The following is a 19847-nucleotide window of genomic DNA, read 5'->3' as shown; positions in this document are numbered from 1 at the left end:
TTGCCCTATGTATTTGTATTTCTCAATTAAAAATGCATTCTGCAAAAGCGAGTTAGTGAATGTTGTTTAACCAGAGTTAGCATTCCAGCTACATCACTGCGACCTGAGCTAATAAAGTCGGGATCAAGGAAAACAGTGGACGAAAGAATAAGGAACCATTTATACCATCGGGGTACGGTGACAGGCCATCTGATATTGTCTGGCAACCCGATCACCATCTTAGTGGACTCTAGTTACCTATATATATTCATCACACAAGTTTCTGTAAAAGACACATAGTCCACTGCAAATGAATACACCATGCTAGGATTGCTTAGCCAAACATGATTTTGAATGTTTTACTATTATATCTTTATAATAAGTTTATTTATATATCCAAAATAATCACAAACAGAGAAAACTAAACAAAATTTTAAATTGGATTTCCGTGATCGAGGGAATTGTCTGGTATCTATAAAATAAAACTTTTGGAACCAGAACAATTTTCATATTAATTTGTTTTTACAATGGTTCCCCGCAAATGCAAATCAACAGGACTTTGAAATTGCCAGTTACACAGAGACATTTTTGAGTGAGCGAGTTGGTTTAACGCTGGTTTGGACAGTATTTCAGTTATATCACGGCGGGCCAGTTTGATGTGGAAAGTCTGAAGTGATGCAGTTGTTAGACGTTTATCACCTTGGTGAAATCCACAAGGACGGGTTAAAAGCTGACAAACCCAAAAACTTGAACACGGTGAACCGGGATTCGAACCCACGGTCATAGCTTTCTGGTACGCCTCGGGGACGCCTCGGGGACGCCTCTCTACACAACGAATTGCGACGCCTGAAACGACTCGGTCGTGCTTCCATTTGTGAGACTAGTGCAGTTTGTGAATGATTATATAGAGGTGTGGGGAGAATTACTATGATACCCTGAACGTTCTCCATATCATAAAAATAATAATGATACCAAAAGTTAAATGTGTCTTGGCCTTGATTAAAATATGTGATCAACTGAACTGGAAGGAAGATAAAGACGTATTTCTGTCCAGAAGCTAGACAGAGAACTTGTGCGATTACTTACGTGAAATATCCCGTTTTCAAGCAGACCCGTATAAATAAAACTATATGGGATCTATTCCTCTGTACTCTCATTTGCAGAGATTTTACTGTTGCACCAGTCGTATTCTACTGCCGTCCAGTCACATCGAAACAACTACTCAGGTCATCTCAGTCCCGAAGACCATTTGGCCAACAGTGGAAGGAATCCATATTGGACTGGATTCACTAGTTGCACGAGTCAACACAAATCTGTCGGCAGTCCCTTACACAATACTGCTCGATATGAAATTCTAAAATTCGGTCGTCATGTTGATCGAACTATTAACACATAGAAACTAATTAAGCACAACTCATAGTTTCATGAATGAGTGGGGCGGTCGTATAGTCTGGTGGTTAAAGCGTTTGCTCGTCACGTCGAAGACCCGGGTTCGATTCCGGACATGGGTACAATGTGTGAAGCCCATTTGTGGTGTCACCCGCCGTGATATTGCTGGAAAATTGCTAAAAGCGGCGTAAAACCACACTCACTCACTTCATGTATGAGTCAAGTTACTTGCAGCCTAGTGCAAACTGCGTCCGAGATGATAGTATCCAGATGTTTCCTGCTTACCAGAGTCATCAGTCATGAAGTAAACAAGGGTTTGAGTTGAAACAATGACACTTCCTCAGAATTGTTGACATTTTGAAGAAAGACATTATATTCACAAAATTAGTGGAAATTACTATTCTCACACAATAAATACTTAACTGCTTCAAACCAGTCTGTATCAACTGAATCGTAAACCAATGTCAGTAGATGCAATATTGCTAAAAGCGGCGTCAAACCACACTCACTCACTAAAATACAACCACCACAAATAGCAACACTATGTGATTATATCTATAGAAATAATACCAAGAATATTGATGACGTTCATATATTAATACATATTTGAAAAAAAGAAATAAAACTATAGATTAGGTTACACGTCGATAGCCACACAATCAAAGATAGCTTTTCGCATGTAAATATTATGTACACATGCGTGAACGCACGTGCATTAACGCATTCACAATAAGGTCGTGCAACAACAGTAACTCTCCATAACCACAAGGCGAGGTTTTTGAACAGTTGACGAGACGAAAGAGAATGTCATCTCTTTGTGAGGAACTGTTATTGACTCAAAATTCTTTGCATGACATCAGTTCTCATGAAAGTGAAGGCAATGATTATGTTTTTGTTAGTCGGACATATCAGGAAAAAAAATTGAATGCAGTAAGCCGATTCTTACCAGTAAAACTGTTGATAACCCCACCAATATTACTAACACAGCGTCTGACAACGATGTTGTAGCGTCATGTAAAGTCGACTATGCCAGTTGTGACGCCGCACTTCAATACTGATACCTGTTTTCACGTCCCATTGACAGAAGAATTGTAACAGAAAAGGTAAATATTGTTTCCACATATAAATTTAGTTACATACATTCACTGGAAGTACATGTTGGCTTTTGTCGGTCACAAATATAATACCTTCAGCAATTTTAGCTCCAACGAACGTTCTAAGGACGGTGGCATTGGATGGAAATGTAAAATATAAACGGTGACTCAACAATATGTTTTAGGCACCATTCTTAATTGAAAATCATGAGTTTAGAGTCTTAAAATGTTGTGACAACGGTATATAGGGCAAACAAATCACCCTATTTCTGGTGTAAACAATCTAAACTGAATTCATGTATGGTGTCCACATTGATATACGCAGCACAGTGGTATATTGGTTAATGCGGCCCAGATTCGATTGACCGTTACGCTGATCCCAATCTCATTAAAATCAGATCTTAGTTTTCGTTACCGCTAAACAAAGATCTGAGGACATCCCATTATGGGTCACGTTAGACCGACCTTGCACGAACTTTGACCGACCAATGGAATGACCAATCAGAAAGCAGCTCTCTCGTGCTTTACGGCACTAATTTCAAATTGGCGACTACGCTTCGAAACATATTTTGACAAATTCTCAATTACAAATTTGAAACCTAAACAAAAGAACATTCTGGAATGGCTAATAGATGGTCAAGATTGTATGGTTTCAGCCGTTAAACCCGTAACTATCGTTCGAAATACCCCGTGTTAAAGTTTTCGAGGTTGTATGATTAGAAATCACATTCCGACAGTCACGTTCATGATCTGGTAAGCGACGTTCTGATTGGTCGGATGAAAGGTCTGTCTGACGTGACCCCTAATTGGATGTCTTCAAATCTTTGTTTAGCGGTAGCGAGAACTAAGGTCTGGTTTTAATGAGATTGTGCTTATCCTTGAACAAGGCACTTGGATGTGTTAGTATTGTAAGAGAACACCGTGTAGCGCTAAGGGGAAGCTTGGGCTGATATACCTGAGGGGGTAGAGAAAGTACTGGTTTGCACATTAACCGAAAACCTTGGATTTCTTTAGCGCTTTGTGCACCCGCCTTAGGGTTGGTTGGTTGGTTTGTTGTTTATAGAAGCACTCAGCAATATATGATGGCGGTCTATAAATAATCGAATCTGGACCAGACAAACCAGTGATTGACATCATGAGCATTGATCCACGCAATTGGGATCAGGCGCCATATAAGTATACACATTTTAATTTAATTTTACCACACACTATATGTTTCATTTGTCATATGCGGAAAACAGTATGACCCCTGCACTGACAACTAAAGTACTCACGGAAATGAAAAAACCCTGTTTTTTTCGACCTAAGATCTTAAATAAATGCAGTTAATATACAAAATATGTAAATATTCAAACAACTAAATTAGTACTTATTGGGCCGTGGCACAAATACAGCGTATCAAATGTTTTTATGCCTTTTTACACGTAAAAGTGTGTAAAAATGTGAATAAAACAGACTATTGTGAAACAGGGCATAACCAGGTGTAAGTAGATCAAGGTGACCTATGACACCTTGACGACAGGTGAGAACAGGTGCATAATGCCTATAGTCTGTTTCTGCTATGTCAATTTGGACAGTTTTATTTTTGAATGTTGAAAGTGCCGACAAATTACCTCCTGTAAAGTACATTGTGTATTGTTCACTGAGATCAAACTAGCAAATCCAGACTTGTACTTTTCGAGTTGTTTTGTTATTTCGTATTTACAGCTATGTAACGCTTTGTGTCGATTTTTAAATCTGAGGACATCCCATTATGGGTCACGTTAGACCGACCTTGCACGAACTTTGACCGACCAATGGAATGACCAATCAGAAGGCAGCTTTCTCGTGCTTTACGGCACTAATTTCAAATTGGCGACTACGCTTCGAAACATATTTTGACAAATTCTCAATTACAAATTTGAAACCTAAACAAAAGAACATTCTGGAATGGCTAATAGATGGTCAAGATTGTATGGATTCAGCCGTTAAACCCGTAACTATCGTTCGGAATACCCCGTTTTCGAGGTGAGTACTTTTAATAGTTAATTCGTTTCTCTCCAAACATCGGGTTCGTGAGATATTTCTATCTGTTCACTTTTGACATCAATGTTGTTTACAATTCCTGCGCACGTTCGCATGTCCATAAACTGTATCACTCTGAGTATGTATTTTTAGATGTATTTTGAAAATTAGCATTTCATTTCATTTTTAATATTTCAAATTCTCGGAGAGCACGGAATTGAAGATTCGAGGGGCGAAACGACTGTTCCAACATTGACTGACTAACAGAAATGCCCTCATCCTAGGAAGCAAGATACCTACGTCATTGAGTGTGATATGTGTGTTTGGAGGACATGACTTTTGATGAGCTAAACTATGCTATATACAGGTTTGGCTGCGAGTGCGAGATGAAGAATGCAGACGGCACCGACTACCTCTCGGATACATTGTACCCATCAGTTATAAGCCTGCAGATGTATATGGATGGAATGGGAAAACCATATAAGTTTCTGAATGCCGAGTGCCTTGTACAAATGAACAAGCCATCCCCCCCCCCCCCCCCCCCCCCCCCCCACACACACACACACCTCCTCACGATCTGATCTTTTGTTTCATTGCCAGTGGATACCTTCAGTTCAATGAAGAAAAAGTAATAATGATGTTCAGTATTTTACTATATCCTAAATCACCAAAAGGCACCAGTTCACCACTTTACTGATCTGTATAGCAAGTTTTATCTGGAAATATTCAACAAGATAGACAGAATTTTATGGATAACAACTTCTTTAATACTGTGAAAAGCGACGTTTCGGTATAGATCCTTATACCGTTGTCAAGCAAGACTTGCTTGACAACGGTATAAGGATCTTTACCGAAACGTCAACTTTTAAGTAATGCCTATCAAACAAAATATTCAACAGTTTTGGAGATCTTCACCGCAAACGAGCTCTACCCTGATTTTTCACATCAGGTAATAACATCACGCGAGGACGGGACTATGTTTGGTTATTAGCTGCAGCACAATGTACACAACACCTACTGTGCCCCAGACTGATTATATACTACTAATATACCCTTCCAATGTTCACGAAACACCAGACTGCATCGACACAATACAATGCATCTCTAATACACCCTGTATTGCTGACATATTACTGTCCGTGATTATTTGCAGCAGCTTTTGATCTGGCGCTGGGCCCGAGAACAAATATTTGAAAACGAATGTGCAAACTTACTCTAACAATATATTTAGCAACGCAAGCGTCATGGCATTTCAGGGAATCATTAATAAACGAAAGAAAGATTTTGTTGCATCATCATTAAAATGTTCTTGGGATTGTTTTAGCAACAGGACTGCTTCAAAACACGCACTTACTTTCAGGTAAAATCTGACGTCACATATGAATTCTGTCAAGCTTCTGGAACAATCTATTTCGAGAGATCAGTCAGTGGCACCATCAGAGCATCTTGCGCCACCTTCATATACAAGTGACGTACTATTTCGTTATGCGTTTAGATAATTCGCAAAATTTACTTAAGTTGTAAATACAATACATTACTACTGTCATCCTGTCAGATATCACAACTTGTGTTTTGATTTAAACACATTTTATTGCTAAAAATCAAAATGGATTATTCATTACATTGTAATATGTGAATAATGATAGTGCAGAATATAAGTGTAGTGCATAGAAATCATATACAAGTAATGCGAATAACACACACACACACACACACACACACACACACACACACACACACACACACACACACGTACGCACGTGCATATATACAGTATTACACACAAACACATATACCTACATGCACATATATATACACACGCATACTTATACACGCGTATATCTGTTATATACTTGTACATTTTTAAAGATTTGTAATGGATTTATAATACAACAGTGGTTAACAAAATAATTAAATTCAAGTAAAGGGCGGGAGCCATAGCATTTTACTAAGCTTTGATTATTGCATCGGTTGTTATTGTTTTACATTAAGAGTCATAACGAACGGAAAATAAAATATAACTGAGACATTTTGTACTGAAACAAGCATGCATTAAATGTGCAAGTCACATGTAAAACAAGATACAATATATAATTTAGAAGTAGCTAGTGATAGATAGTAACTTGTATACTTCAAAACGTATCGAACTTACTTTCGCAAGTTAGATATGTTTAAGAATTGAATTCAATGTTTGCTGCGTTTATGAAGGTATAAATGTAAAATAGTAAACTTTTGACATATATTAAATTTAATTCTTATAGATATAAAATAACTTCACAGTCTGAATATTTAATCATGAAGACAAATAAAAGTGCAAACAACAATACGAAATCAGTGGCATCGTTCAGTGCAATACTGCAACACAAGCCTTACCATTCTATTATTAGCCAATCAGGAAACGGTAGTTAGGTTTGAAAAAGTAGGGCACACCCACTAACTAACTAACTGAAAAAAAAAAAAAAAAAAAAAGCCACGAAAACACATACATTATATTAATTTTGAAATACAGTAACTCGTGATATATAGGCTAACTACTGTGTGTATATATATATGTGTGTGTGTGTGTGTGTGTGTGTGTGTGTGTGTGTGTGTGTGTGTGTGTGTGTGTGTGTGCGTGTGCGTTTGGACTTCTTTTGAATCATAATAAAAAAATCATAATTTATTCTTAATTTCATTTGCTGTAGTTATAATTCAATACAGGTTAACTGGTTGTACTGACAGAAGTTCAGAAAATGTGCCATCACAGATTTCCCTTTCTCCATAACCATGACAACTACATGTGCTGGCTTTATCTTGCGTCCTTTCAGTTTGTGCAACTTGTGTGCTTCAGTCCTCTCAGATTTTGCCACTGTTGTGCTAGACTTGCCACAGAAATAAATACAGTAACTCATTACAGACAGCTCATGAAGTCCAGTACCCTTGATGTGTGATCTGGGATTTTTGTCTAGGATTCCAAACTAAGCGCCACAGGCAATACAATTGTTGAAAGTTTTGTTCGAAATTGGGATTTCTTTAACTTATATTTCTTTTTTAAAGCCTGAGGCATTTTAACCTTGCGCACAATTCAATAATTTAAATCTGAGTATTAAAACCTCTCTGTGAAATTGGCCCTTGTATTAGTGGAGTACAAGTTACATCTTTAATACTTTTAAAAATGTCAAAACATGAAATGGGAAATTTGACTTGTGGCTAAACATCGACCTTTCAGCAGGCGGTGTGAAATGATGGTGTGAACATGTGCACATGTTTCTGATGCCCAAATGAAACATACTAGTTTACGTTATGATTCATTTATTATAAAAATACAAACCAACAAACTGTTGATGGTCAATGAGCAGAGAGGGAAACTAATTTATTCATAGAATTGCTACAAATTGACACAGCTATTTTTACGCCAAATGGAATCTGTTTCGGCAGAAAATCTAGGATGGTTATTCTCTTGCATTGACAATTTATATTTACTCAAATTGGGTCGATGTTTCTGCTGGTGGACTGAAGTCCCGAGTTTCATCTTAGACTCAGTGGCATTTGTCTATGCTGAGTCGGCTACAAAAGATATGATTGGACCGTGGCTTAAGAACTGTGCCCCACTGAGTTATGTACACATAAACGTTATTCAAGATTAACATACTCTTCCTTATTAGTTTCGGCGAAATTAGTAAATGCACTGTCGTGCCACTTGATTGTCTGGTTTGATTGGTGGTGGTGGAGGGTATTTTATGATATATTAAATAAAGTATCCAACCAACAATATGCTATCCCCAAAAATACATTCAAAGATGGGAACTAGATCTTGGCCTTAACATGACGGAAAAAGATTGGCAAACGATTAATCGTAGCCCCCTCAGATATAATGTGTCCTCAAAACAAAAACGGTTCCAATACAGTATTAGTCATAGAATTATACCAACAAACGAGTTATTGTTCAAAATGGGATATAAACAATCATTTCTTTGCAATTTTTGTAAACGAGAAAAACAAAACTTAGTGCACATGTTCTTTGAGTGCAAAATTGTAAAACATATCTGGAACAACCTTACAAAAAGGATCAAAGACAAAACTGGAATAGAACTAGAATGTTCAAAATTGACAATTTTATTAGGATATCAACAAAAACGAAATGATGTATTAAATCATACTATAACTGTAACAAAGCAAAACATATTCAAATCAAACATTTCCGACTCCGCACCAAATTTTCCCACACATCAAACAAGAATTAACAGATTCATATTACATCGACAGAAATATATCATATTCACAATGTAAATACACACAGTCCGTGACATTTTGGTCTCTTTGTCACCACCTATACGTTTAAACCCACGAACTTGCACAATCCAACAATATGACACTGGAATAGTTTTTGTTTGTCATCATCTATAGATATACTTTGTAACTTGTATGTATTTAAGATTGCATGTGGACTATATTCTGTAAACATATTGTTTGTGTACTCCTAAAAAGAAATAAAATCACAAAAAATATATTCAACTGCCCTTTATGTGAAGATGTGAGAGATACATATTGTGATTTGACAGTTAAAAGTAGCCTACCATACCATGTGTGTACAGTTAAAAATGAAGAAACAAATTGTACTTTTGTTGAATTTTTACTTTGAATATTCCAACTTATAATTCATTTATGCATTTTCATGTTATATGGCCTTAAATACAATATACATCTTGAATCTGGAAAAGACAAAATGTGTATAATGAATTATTGACTGATCCGTTCCACGCCTGTTATAATCTCGGCCTCAACAACGTCTTAATCTCGGCCTCAACAACGGCGATTTTCTTTCACAAGTTTACAGCTAAGATACGATACAAAACAATCTATTTACAACCCTCCTTTCTTTAGATTTTGTTTTGACGAACGACTGATAATAAATATTCTAGCAAATTCAACGCTCACGCTAATCAAGTTTCGCCGGCTGTGACATCATAGCGTTTCGTCGTCAAAAAGAAAGACTGAATGTCTTGAGTGGGGTGTGGGGCTTATTGATATGGACTGGATAGGTGTGTTGTGGTTTTACAGTTAATATAAACAAGCATGAACGGTTTTTCAAATCAATACAGTGTATAAAAAAACATAAGCTGTATTGACCCGTGTGAACAGTCCGGGACCAATCGAGATCTTAATAACCCAATCTGTTCCCAGTCGTAAGAACCATCTATATATCGTGGAATCACATTTCCCCATTTCAGTTTTCCAAAACAGATAGTAACTGTACTCCCAGTACGTAACGATTCGACATAACATAAGAAAGATTTATTCATGGAAATGGGATTTGCTGCGAGTATTGTCCTGGTAATATTTTTCACAGACTATGTCATTTCAGGGGTCTTTAAGGGCTTTGAGGTTGTGGGGTCTTGTATGGAGCCTCATAGCTTCAATGGTGGGCCCTTGAGGACATTTGAAGGTCACACCGCTACATCCTGTGCCAACATGTGCAGTGGGGAGACACTATGCCATTCATTCACGTTCAGGAAATCCTCTTCAACCTGTTTTCTCCATCGTGCTTACATTCCCGAGTGGCCCTGTGACAAATCTGGCGATCTCCACTTCAATGACGTGAGTACCTTCAGGCCAATTGATTGACTTTGTGTTCTGTTTCCCTGGTTATTAACACTATTTACTTAAAAAGGGCATCTGATAAAAACGTGCAAGTGTTGGACTACAAAGATGTATTTAACACGCGGTTGTGTGAAGTAAACTGTATGTTGGGAATGTGTTGAAACTTGGAGTCAGGAATCTTCACCTATATTCAGCAGTTTAAGCCATAAGCATTTGTACATATTTAGATATAAGTTGTTGTTGTAACTGCATGTAATCTACAATTATATTACTAAATATTTTCGTGTTTCTATGGACACAGATATTGTGAAATGTCAACAGGTGCGAACCTTTCTTTGTTTCAATGTCTTGTTTGTATTATTTAAATTAGTCAGTGTATACTTACCCATCACCAATATCACAAGAAACAGGAGATTTAAAGAGGTTTCATGTGCTCCACTAAGATTTCTATTGTTTCGGTAGAATGACTGATACACTCAGAAGTGTTCTTACTGATCTTGTAAGGGCAAATTGACTTGTAGGTTTTCAACTTCTTCTTGTAGCATATTATTTTAGTGTTAGTGACCATCCATGTACATGTATGTTCATGTAACCCTTGACACGTGTGTTAGGAACTGTCAACAGATGATATTTTGGTTTCAGGTATATAACCCCTGTCTTCATGGCGGAGACCACGACCCTGACACAAACATCTGTCGGTGTTTCAGTGGTTACAAGGGAGATGTTTGTGAAGATGTGATTACAGGTAGGCGTGATAAACGAAGTTTTGTTTGTTTGTTTATTGTTTAACGCCGCACTCAGCAATATTCCAGCTACATGACGGCGCTGTGTAAATAATCGAGTCTGGACCAGACAATCCAGAGGTTGACATCATGATCATCGATCCACGCAATTGGGACACGATGACATGCATCTACCAAGTCAGTAAGCCTGACCACCCGATCCCGTTAGTCGCCTCTTACGACAAGCATAGTCGCCTTTTACGGCAAGCACGGGTAGCTGAAGACCTATTCTACCCCGGCTCTTCACGGGTAACGAAGTGGCTGACGACTTTTATGAACGTGTGATTCAAATACACAATTGATAGTTAAATCGTATATAAAACATGATTATTAGTATACAGATATATATCACACAGATATACACGACCTGGGCACGATGTGGTTTGGCATTGTCATCTTGCTGTTCAATTTTATTCCGATAATTCCAGCAAATGAAACAATGACAAGACCAAACATTTCGTCAACATACCGCTGGCCAGTCAAATGTCCATTCACAATTACCAAATCATTTCGTCTGTCATGTGTTATACCGTCCAGACCATGACACTACCGCCCCTATACCGATCTTGGTCAACATGGTTGCCCTGGCATACCGCTCGCCGCTACGTCGCCAACGTTTTCTGCCATCTGTGAATCGAGGCTAAACATGGACTCGTCTGTGAACATGGTGTAACGCCATCTGCGCACAGCCCGTCCCTTTTGTTGCCTTGCCCACTCCAATTTTGCGGCCTATGGTAAGCTGTCATGGCATTCTCTATTGATAAGAGGAGAAGATTTAAATCTATTGCGTAGTGCAATAATGTAATAAGTCGATCTTGTCAAGATGTCATTTTTCAGGCAACCCAATCCGTTACTTATCCCACAGTCGAGACATTACACATATTGATTTGCCAAACATTGGGGCAGCTTGGGATATTGAAATCTTCCCTCTATCGTACAGTTCGCCATTTTGACTGTTCATTGAGACACTGTCTCAAAGGCATTTTAAGCGTGTGCTTAGGTCAATTGTGAGTTCTCCAATATACGCACACAATTTCGTTTCGGTGTGCTTTCATTGTGATTAGATGTTGCGTTGAGATGCAACACCACATTATGGCAAACGTACACCTCAACGATAGCTACATTCAAGTTATTAATTCACTTAGTTTGCTGTGAGATTGGTGGTGTGAAGTATTATTCTTGACGTTGCAGACTGTTCCGATGGTGTGGCTCATTACAACAGACAGAATGGCGAATACATTATCCAACCTCATCTATCCCCCCGCCCATTTATTGTCTACTGTGAGATGGCCTTTGGTGGACGAACCACCATTCTGAAACAGGGCATTGGAAATGAAAACTTCAACAGACCATGGGATGACTACAAGAATGGATTTGGAAACATTTCAGGAGACCATTGGCTGGGCAATGACTACATCCACTACATCAGCTACAGCAGAAAACACTCGCTCTTGGTACAGGTTGAAACGGGTAGCAGCTACCACGCGTATTACATGCAGGACTTTGGAGTAAATGATGAAGCAAGTAAGTAGAACCTGACGTTTGGCCATCATTACACCAGTGACAAGTTTCATGAATCCCTCGAAGACTGCCTTGGACCGTTGTACGGTTCATCATTCAGCACCCCAGACCAGGACAATGACAACAGTGTTCGGAACTGTGCTCAGGACTTTCAGTCAGGCTGGTGGTTCAAGGACTGCTCCACTTGCAATCCCACAGGCGTGTATGAGGCATCCCCTGTCGGTGGACAGGCTGGCGGCGCTGACAGTGACCTACACTGGACTCCTGGGCAGGGATTGGCAACCCGGTCCCCGAGGATGATGCTCTTGTATCTGGTCTACAACAACCCAGACACGTGGGGATAAGGCAGTCAGCTTGGCCTGGGTCAGGCAGCCAGAGCATTGAAAGAGACTAAGGCAGCAATGAATGAAGAAATACATTAAAACCGGAACAAGCCAGACACCACGGGATAACAATACAGCAATGCAGTAATTCCAATGTAAAATACATCCTTTGGTTCTACCACAATCCCATTCCCAACAAATGAATCATGACAGTGCCATGAAAACTCTTGGAAACCTTTCATTTGTATTTTTAAAACTTCTGTTTAAATAAAAGGCCTGCATGTTCTGTAAAGAAAAGTCTTGTACTTGCTTAAACCAAATCGTTCTGGCTTTAGTGTGGATTAAATAATTCAAAGTTTCTACCAGTAAAGCAGGAGATGCTTACCCTTTCGCGATCACAGATGTCCAGAGATCCATTCATATAATTATCATCGCTATTTTGCCTTTTACGCCCAATGGAATCTGTTTCGGCAGATATTCGAGACTGATTATGCTCTGGCGTTGATGTCTTGTATTTAGAAGTGGTCTTTTTAAGGCTTTTCGTTGAACATTTCTTTCACTTACTCTTTTTATTTGCTTGCCCCATCCATAATTTTGATTTAATAAAGGTTTGTCTTAATCATTCTCTTTGAATGGCTATATGGTTGTTGTGTTCACTCGATATATATACTTGTATTATTTTGGATATTTAAAGTTATCATATCTGTGACTCTCACTGAACTGCCTAGGACATTGTATTCAATGTATCTTTTCAACTACTTTGTTCCTGATGTATGCCTTTGAATATAATTTTGGGTGGTACTTTTCCAGCATTTAAAATTTCCATGGGAGTTTCCATTGGTGCTGAAACCGAAATATCATCATGAAATTGTTGTTCTACAAAAACTTAATCTTCACAAAAAAAAGATTGATCAAACCTGATAGTTGTGCTGATAATAAAGTATCACTTGGTAAAACTGACTTAGACCATTACACAGAAAAGTTGCTTATGTATATTTCAACGTCGTCTATGGGAAACCTTGGACAATTTAATTGGACAGATACATGTTGGAATGTGGCGGAAGAGACAAATTGATTTAATACCACGCATATGTTGTGGAAACCCTATGGAATTGTAACAGTTTCACATTAACATTTGCTCTCTAAACAGTTGCAAGTACTGGGTTGTATGACTGGCGCTCCAATCGATGGTTTGAAGATGAGAATGATTTGTTGATCTCAAACAATTGTTTTTTTACTATCCCATACGACAAACATATAGGAAAACCATAATTCGTTTTATCCGTGTTAACGAACCGTGGTTACCACAGGTACATTTACAATGTACATCTCTATCTTTAAAGGATCAGGACAATTTAAAAAAAAATGCAAAACCAAATGACATCTGAAGTTTAATGAGAAAACAATATGTAAAATTCTTGACTTCCTCATTCTGTTTGAAATTAGGGGATAAGACATTTAGGCAAGAAGTCAGCATCCTAATAGGCATCATTTGTGCTCCCATCGTTAGTGATCTGTTTCTTTATGCATTTGAATGGGAATTCTAGCTCTGATTGACAAAACCAAGACAAGCGAATTTGGCTAAGGAATTGAACTTAAGCTTCAGATCTGATATCGTTCAATAATGGTTAAATTAACTTTCACTGATTTACCAACGGGAACTAGAAATAAGAGAAACCAGTTAAACCCCCTCATTTTATTTCATATTTAAATATATGTATACGTATTCAGAAGGATAAAAATAGTCATAAACACAAGCTTTTGATGTAGTCGAAATCGTACAATGGGCAATGTACAATTCTTATGATTATGGAATACTTGTAACATACAAGTAATTCTGTTGATACTTTCAACTTCGATTGAGGGTTTCACTGGTCTATAATAATGCACTAACAAATGATAAAAAATGAATAGTCATGTAAACATCTTGCTGATAGAACATTGTTCTATCATAACGTCATTTCTGGAGATTCGAGCTTGCGCTCGCAACTTGATGACGTCCTGAATTGGACTACGTTATTTCTCAGAGGGAAGTTTCTAGTGAGTGTAACAAGAGTAGACAAGAGATATAACTATCGGTATTTGGAGAAAACCTGCAGATAATCAACGTGAAAATTGTAAGAATATCCGGAAATACCAAGCTTAACCCTCCTGTTCATAAAGTGGATTGTATTCGTCGAATCATCATTATTTCAATACGGGTAAATATTTTTTTTTAAATTTTTACATTTTATTAACATCCTTAATGAGGCTGTACATATGTTGCGCCCACAATAACTTTATAAAACCTTCTTCAGCTGAATAAAATACTACTACTGATATCCACAATATCTAGGCCTAGGGCTCTTTTCGGGTTGTCCATTTTATCACGAGTTACGGAATGTGCAACAAACAAATCATACGAACACAACAAATACGATGTTTAGAAATTAGAATTTAAAGGACATAATTGTGATCCTGATATGAGAGATGACGTATAAGATCAATTTATCATTTAACTTAAGCATTTATCCATGACATAAGCTTATGACATAAAAAACATGCATGTCATACCCCAATGACATAAGTATGCAAATTAGATATGCAAATTAGATAACCGGAAGAGGGAGCGGTTTGATTTGAAACTATATATTATAAGTGAAGTTACACCAGAGATATAATCAGATTACACAGAATCGTTGTTGTTACCGTTATTAAAGTTTCAATTATTCTGCAAAAGTCTGTTCAAGTATTTTGTTTAAAATAATCCGAGGAACTTTTTTTCTCAGCGAATTGTTTATTTTGGTTTACATGGCTATGGAACACATGTATCACTACGCACGATCTATACGTAAGATTTCGACAACTTGCTGATGTTAATGTTTAATGCAATTATTCCTTAATTTGGAAGCAAAAATGTGAAAATGATAAATAGAATTCATCACTCGTGTTTTTTAATATGGGAAATATCAACCTCGTCCCGTTAATCGGTATTTGCCTCGCCAAAGGTTCGGCAAATACCGATTAACTAAGACTCGGTTGATATTTCCCATATTAAAAAACACACGTGATGAATCCTCTATTTATTACCCTAAACTGTTATTAAGTGTTCCGCGATGTGAATTGTTGGAAAAAATAAATAAAATTCTTTGGCACATAGAGGACGATTTTCTATATATATTTCTCAATGTATACTGAAACGCTGAGACCAAGAATAAAGGTTCTAAATGATCAGAACGAACGCTTATGCGTGTTTTCGTGCTAGGGAATTCCCAGGGGTTTCCCCAGGAATGTGGAAATAGTCCGTCAGTGTTTACGTCATTTCAAGAACACGGTCTCGTGAAAAACGTATGAACGTCAAATTGTGTCGTTCATACACTTGTGAACGTCAATTTCGCGGCCATGTGACCGACCTCTCGTCCAATGGAAAAGCCGTATATCGTGTAAACTTCAAATTATTTTTTTTATTGGATTGTACGGAATGTCACTCAAATAGTTGCGTGTGACAGTGTGACCTGACAATGTGATCATGAATTCCGTATCACAATGTTGTTATTGCTGGCGGCGGGGAAATCCTCGTGACGTCACTCGGAAACACCCCGCTTTATCAATCTCAAATGAGTTCTCTGTCAGAGTTACGACAGGTTTAGGATAGTTTCGAAACTCTATTTTATCTTAAACTTAAGATATCTTATCTTTGAACGTAAGTTGTTAGGATTTATCTTAGCTAAGATCGTTTCGAAAATCTAGGCCCTGAAGTCCCCGAGTTTCATCATAAGCTACGTAGCATTTATCGATTATGCTGAGTCAGCGATAGTTCCCCACCTTCCTTTCCCCCCACTGTGTTGCAAAACGAACATATTTCTTAAACGTTTTCTTTACTTATAAGCAGAAAGTAATTATTTATATATAATGTTATGTATACACGCCAAAAGCATGTGCTATTATCATGCATTCAAATTACATATTCAGCTCCCCCGGGGTTTAACCCATGTTACGCAACACTTGGAAGAGTAGAACAACATAGGGATTACTTGATTTGGCGATGAGAGTACAACACACCTTGTCACGCCTTGCCCCCAGGGAGTAGATCTATGCAGAATGCTGTGAACCAGATGAGCAAAGACTAGAGAGAACATTGTTGTCTTCTCCCCCCAGGTGATATTTACCTGTTCATTGCGACTTTTAATTACAAGTCAAAAATGATACACACATATAAACACGTACACACATGGAGGTCTTGTAATCTGTAAACAATGACTGCTGAAGCTATCGAGAGAATGTTCTTGTGAACCGATCAATACAAGATGCATACACGGAACAATGGTGTTTATTTGGCATGTTATTGTAAACAAGAAGCATCATTTGTTAATTAGAAGAAATATCAAAAAGTCTACACGCCACAGATGAAAAATTTGATGATGCCGTGTGTTCCGTCAAGCTTTGATAATACAACAGTGAAATGTATCTTTTAGGACGACGATGTTTACAGCTGGTCCTATGCCTTTTCATCAGTTGCCTATTAGAAACGTTACAGGATTACGCCCTGGAACAAGAAACACGACAGGCGTATGATCACATTTAATGAGTTTGTCTCTTGAAATTAAAATGCTTTGATTATAAACGAATAACCTCTTAACTATCCTAAAATTTAACCAAAAATGGCATATGAACAGAAAACATTTTAGCTCACTGGCTAAAGGTATTTCGACTTCATTATTCCATAGTTTATACTGTCACATGTTACACAATGCCGACTATTCAACTATTATGTGTGTGTTGATGGTTGGTTCGCGGAATGCCGGTATCTTATGAGTCATTAGATAAAGGGGATTCATTGGAACACAATTAGGAATGGTCAAATTCACGAATCAAGTGTGAACATACACATGCAGTAGTACTTAATGATACTTTCCACACTGAATAGTACCATCTACAGAGTATAAAATGAAAGTTCAAAAATGACCATAATCATCGCCCTGGGCATACGTGAAGAAAGGAACTTATAATACGAAAGGTAACCTCAACGCTAAAAGGTAACACCTTCTAGATGTTATCGTAATCACCAGGACAAATGTTTGCTCATTCATGCACATACAGATCAAACTGGGTTTCATTCGTTAAAAGTTGGTTGGTCCATGCACATACAGATCAAACTGGGTTTCGTTTGTTAAAAGTTGCTTGGTCCATGCACGTACAGATCAAACTGGGTTTAGTTTGTTAAAAGTTGCTTGGTCCATGCACGTACAGATCAAACTGGGTTTCGTTTGTTAAAAGTTGCTTGGTCCATGCACATACAGATCAAACTGGGTTTCGTTTGTTAAAAGTTGATTGGTCTATTTTCCCGACAGAAATGTGTAATCGTGTAAACGATACAGTTTATGTTGGTTAGCGCTTGAGTTCGATCAGATGTTGACAAACCGCGGTGCTTTAGGTTGTATATAAGTTATATTAGGGCGTGTCAGTTGGGTTTCTCACAATGTTGCCATGTGGGAATCGAGCCTGGTCCTTCGGCGTGACGAGCGAACGCTTTAAACATTAGGCTACCCAACCATCCCTGGATGCTGGAGGACGTGATATAACTGTATCACTCTATGTATCTACAACATGTGACGGACACAACAAAATACTGCTTTCATCGCTTGATTTTTTTTTACCATTATCAGGGTCTTTTAAACTTTTAGTTGTCATGGAGATTCCAGATGAAGACAAGACGAACACAAGGGAAACGATTACTGTTAAAATCACCGATTACCGTATATATTATGAGAAATGCTATTAATAAACTACATATATACCGTACACCACATGATTACGATTGGTGCCGTGATACATATTATGGTGTTTTGTTCAATTACACTGCTCTTATTCATCACGACAAACGTATTTCGTTCTCGTCCAGAGAATAGCACAGAACTATAATTTTTGTGTTGGACTGTGTTTGATAAATCGTTAAAACTTGTTGTCCTTGTTGTCAAACGGCCCACGTGGGTGGGTGTTTACATGGCGTCATCCGTTTACGCATTAACCAATGAAATTAGTGTGTTATCATGACGTCATATTGACCTGTCAGATCACTTGTATAAGCTCCGCCCACTGGAGTGCGGTAGTCCCTACCACAGATGCCCCTTTAACGCTGTTGTATTTCAGTTATATTGGGGCGTGTCAGTTGAATGTGTGAAGCAACCACGATGTGATGTAGTTCGTAGACGTCTACGTCTTTGGTGACACACACTGTGATGAAACCCAACCATGTTCTGCTGACAAACCACCATTTTGGATTCGAACCGACGATCAACTGGTTCTGGCACTCCTAAGAAAAGCCGCTCTGGGTAGCGAGTCGTGGCGCTACAGACTAATCGGACAATTCTTGATAAACGGGAAGAAAACTTTGTGCTACATTGTATACACATTGGTAACATTTGTTAACAGGTGAGCTTCAATGTGGAATACACTATCTAGCCTGTTCAATAGATGGATAGGTATATAAGGACAAAGCTTTCAGTTACTTGAATGCATTTGCCCATATATGTCTCAGAAAACTGAACACAATGATTGCCAAAGGATTTCTAATCTGTCATCTGTATATGCTTGTGACATTTTCTTTATTGAAACAGAGTTCAATGTTCGTGACAGCACGGAGCGAGGAGGCATCCACAATGAGAAGTTTGGATGTTGACGGGGGCAACATTACGTCAACAGTCGTCGATACTTTTCGCAAGAATCAGATGAACGAAACAGAACGGAAACGTGATGACATGATTAATTATGTCAACATTTCGGATGAAACATACCCAAATGAAACAGAGAAAGACGGAACAAGAGGAGAAACAAACGTTACAGAATCGGTAGGGATAATCACAGATAAATTTCTGTCTGATTTTGAAATCTTTACACTCTGCATCATGTCAGTCCTATTCCTTGTTGGAATACCTTGCTGTGTTTTCAACGTGCTCGTCTTCTGTTACATGCCGAAGAACAGAAGCTTTGTGTATCTGGTAATGTTAGAAGTCTCTGATATGATCCACCTTGTGAGCAGTATCATCTTGAAGATCGCTCAGATAATACCAGCGAGCAACGGATCATCGGCCTTAACTCAGTGGATGGTGCGCTATACATCTTATATGATGATGACTACGACTCGAAAGGTTGTCGTGATGCTGCACCTCATCATTACGTTGGATCGATATTTGGCC

The 19847-nt window shown here is 38.1% G+C and overlaps 1 protein-coding gene across 1 annotated transcript; it reads left to right on the top strand.

The window, feature by feature from the left end:
• Positions 1 to 9752: 9752 nt before the first annotated feature.
• On the top strand, positions 9753 to 12649 carry LOC124149244. Its single transcript, XM_048382559.1, has 4 exons — positions 9753 to 10043; positions 10689 to 10791; positions 12020 to 12352; positions 12450 to 12649. The coding sequence occupies exons 1-4, from the start codon at positions 9753 to 9755 to the stop codon at positions 12647 to 12649; spliced, it is 927 nt and encodes a 308-aa protein (XP_048238516.1).
• Positions 12650 to 19847: the final 7198 nt, after the last annotated feature.

This window comes from Haliotis rufescens, unplaced genomic scaffold (assembly GCF_023055435.1).
Source record: "Haliotis rufescens isolate VD_foot unplaced genomic scaffold, xgHalRufe1.0.p SCAF_4, whole genome shotgun sequence".
NCBI lineage: Eukaryota > Metazoa > Mollusca > Gastropoda > Lepetellida > Haliotidae > Haliotis > Haliotis rufescens.
This window is presented reverse-complemented; position numbering and strand designations above follow the sequence as displayed.

Coding starts and splice junctions, on each gene's coding strand:
- LOC124149244 (XM_048382559.1), top strand. CDS start 9,753: ATGGGATTTGCTGCGAGTATTGTCCTGGTAATATTTTTCACAGACTAT. Junction 10,792..12,019: donor TTGTGAAGATGTGATTACAG/GTAGGCGTGATA, acceptor TTGACGTTGCAG/ACTGTTCCGATGGTGTGGCT. Junction 12,353..12,449: donor TGGAGTAAATGATGAAGCAA/GTAAGTAGAACC, acceptor TTCATCATTCAG/CACCCCAGACCAGGACAATG.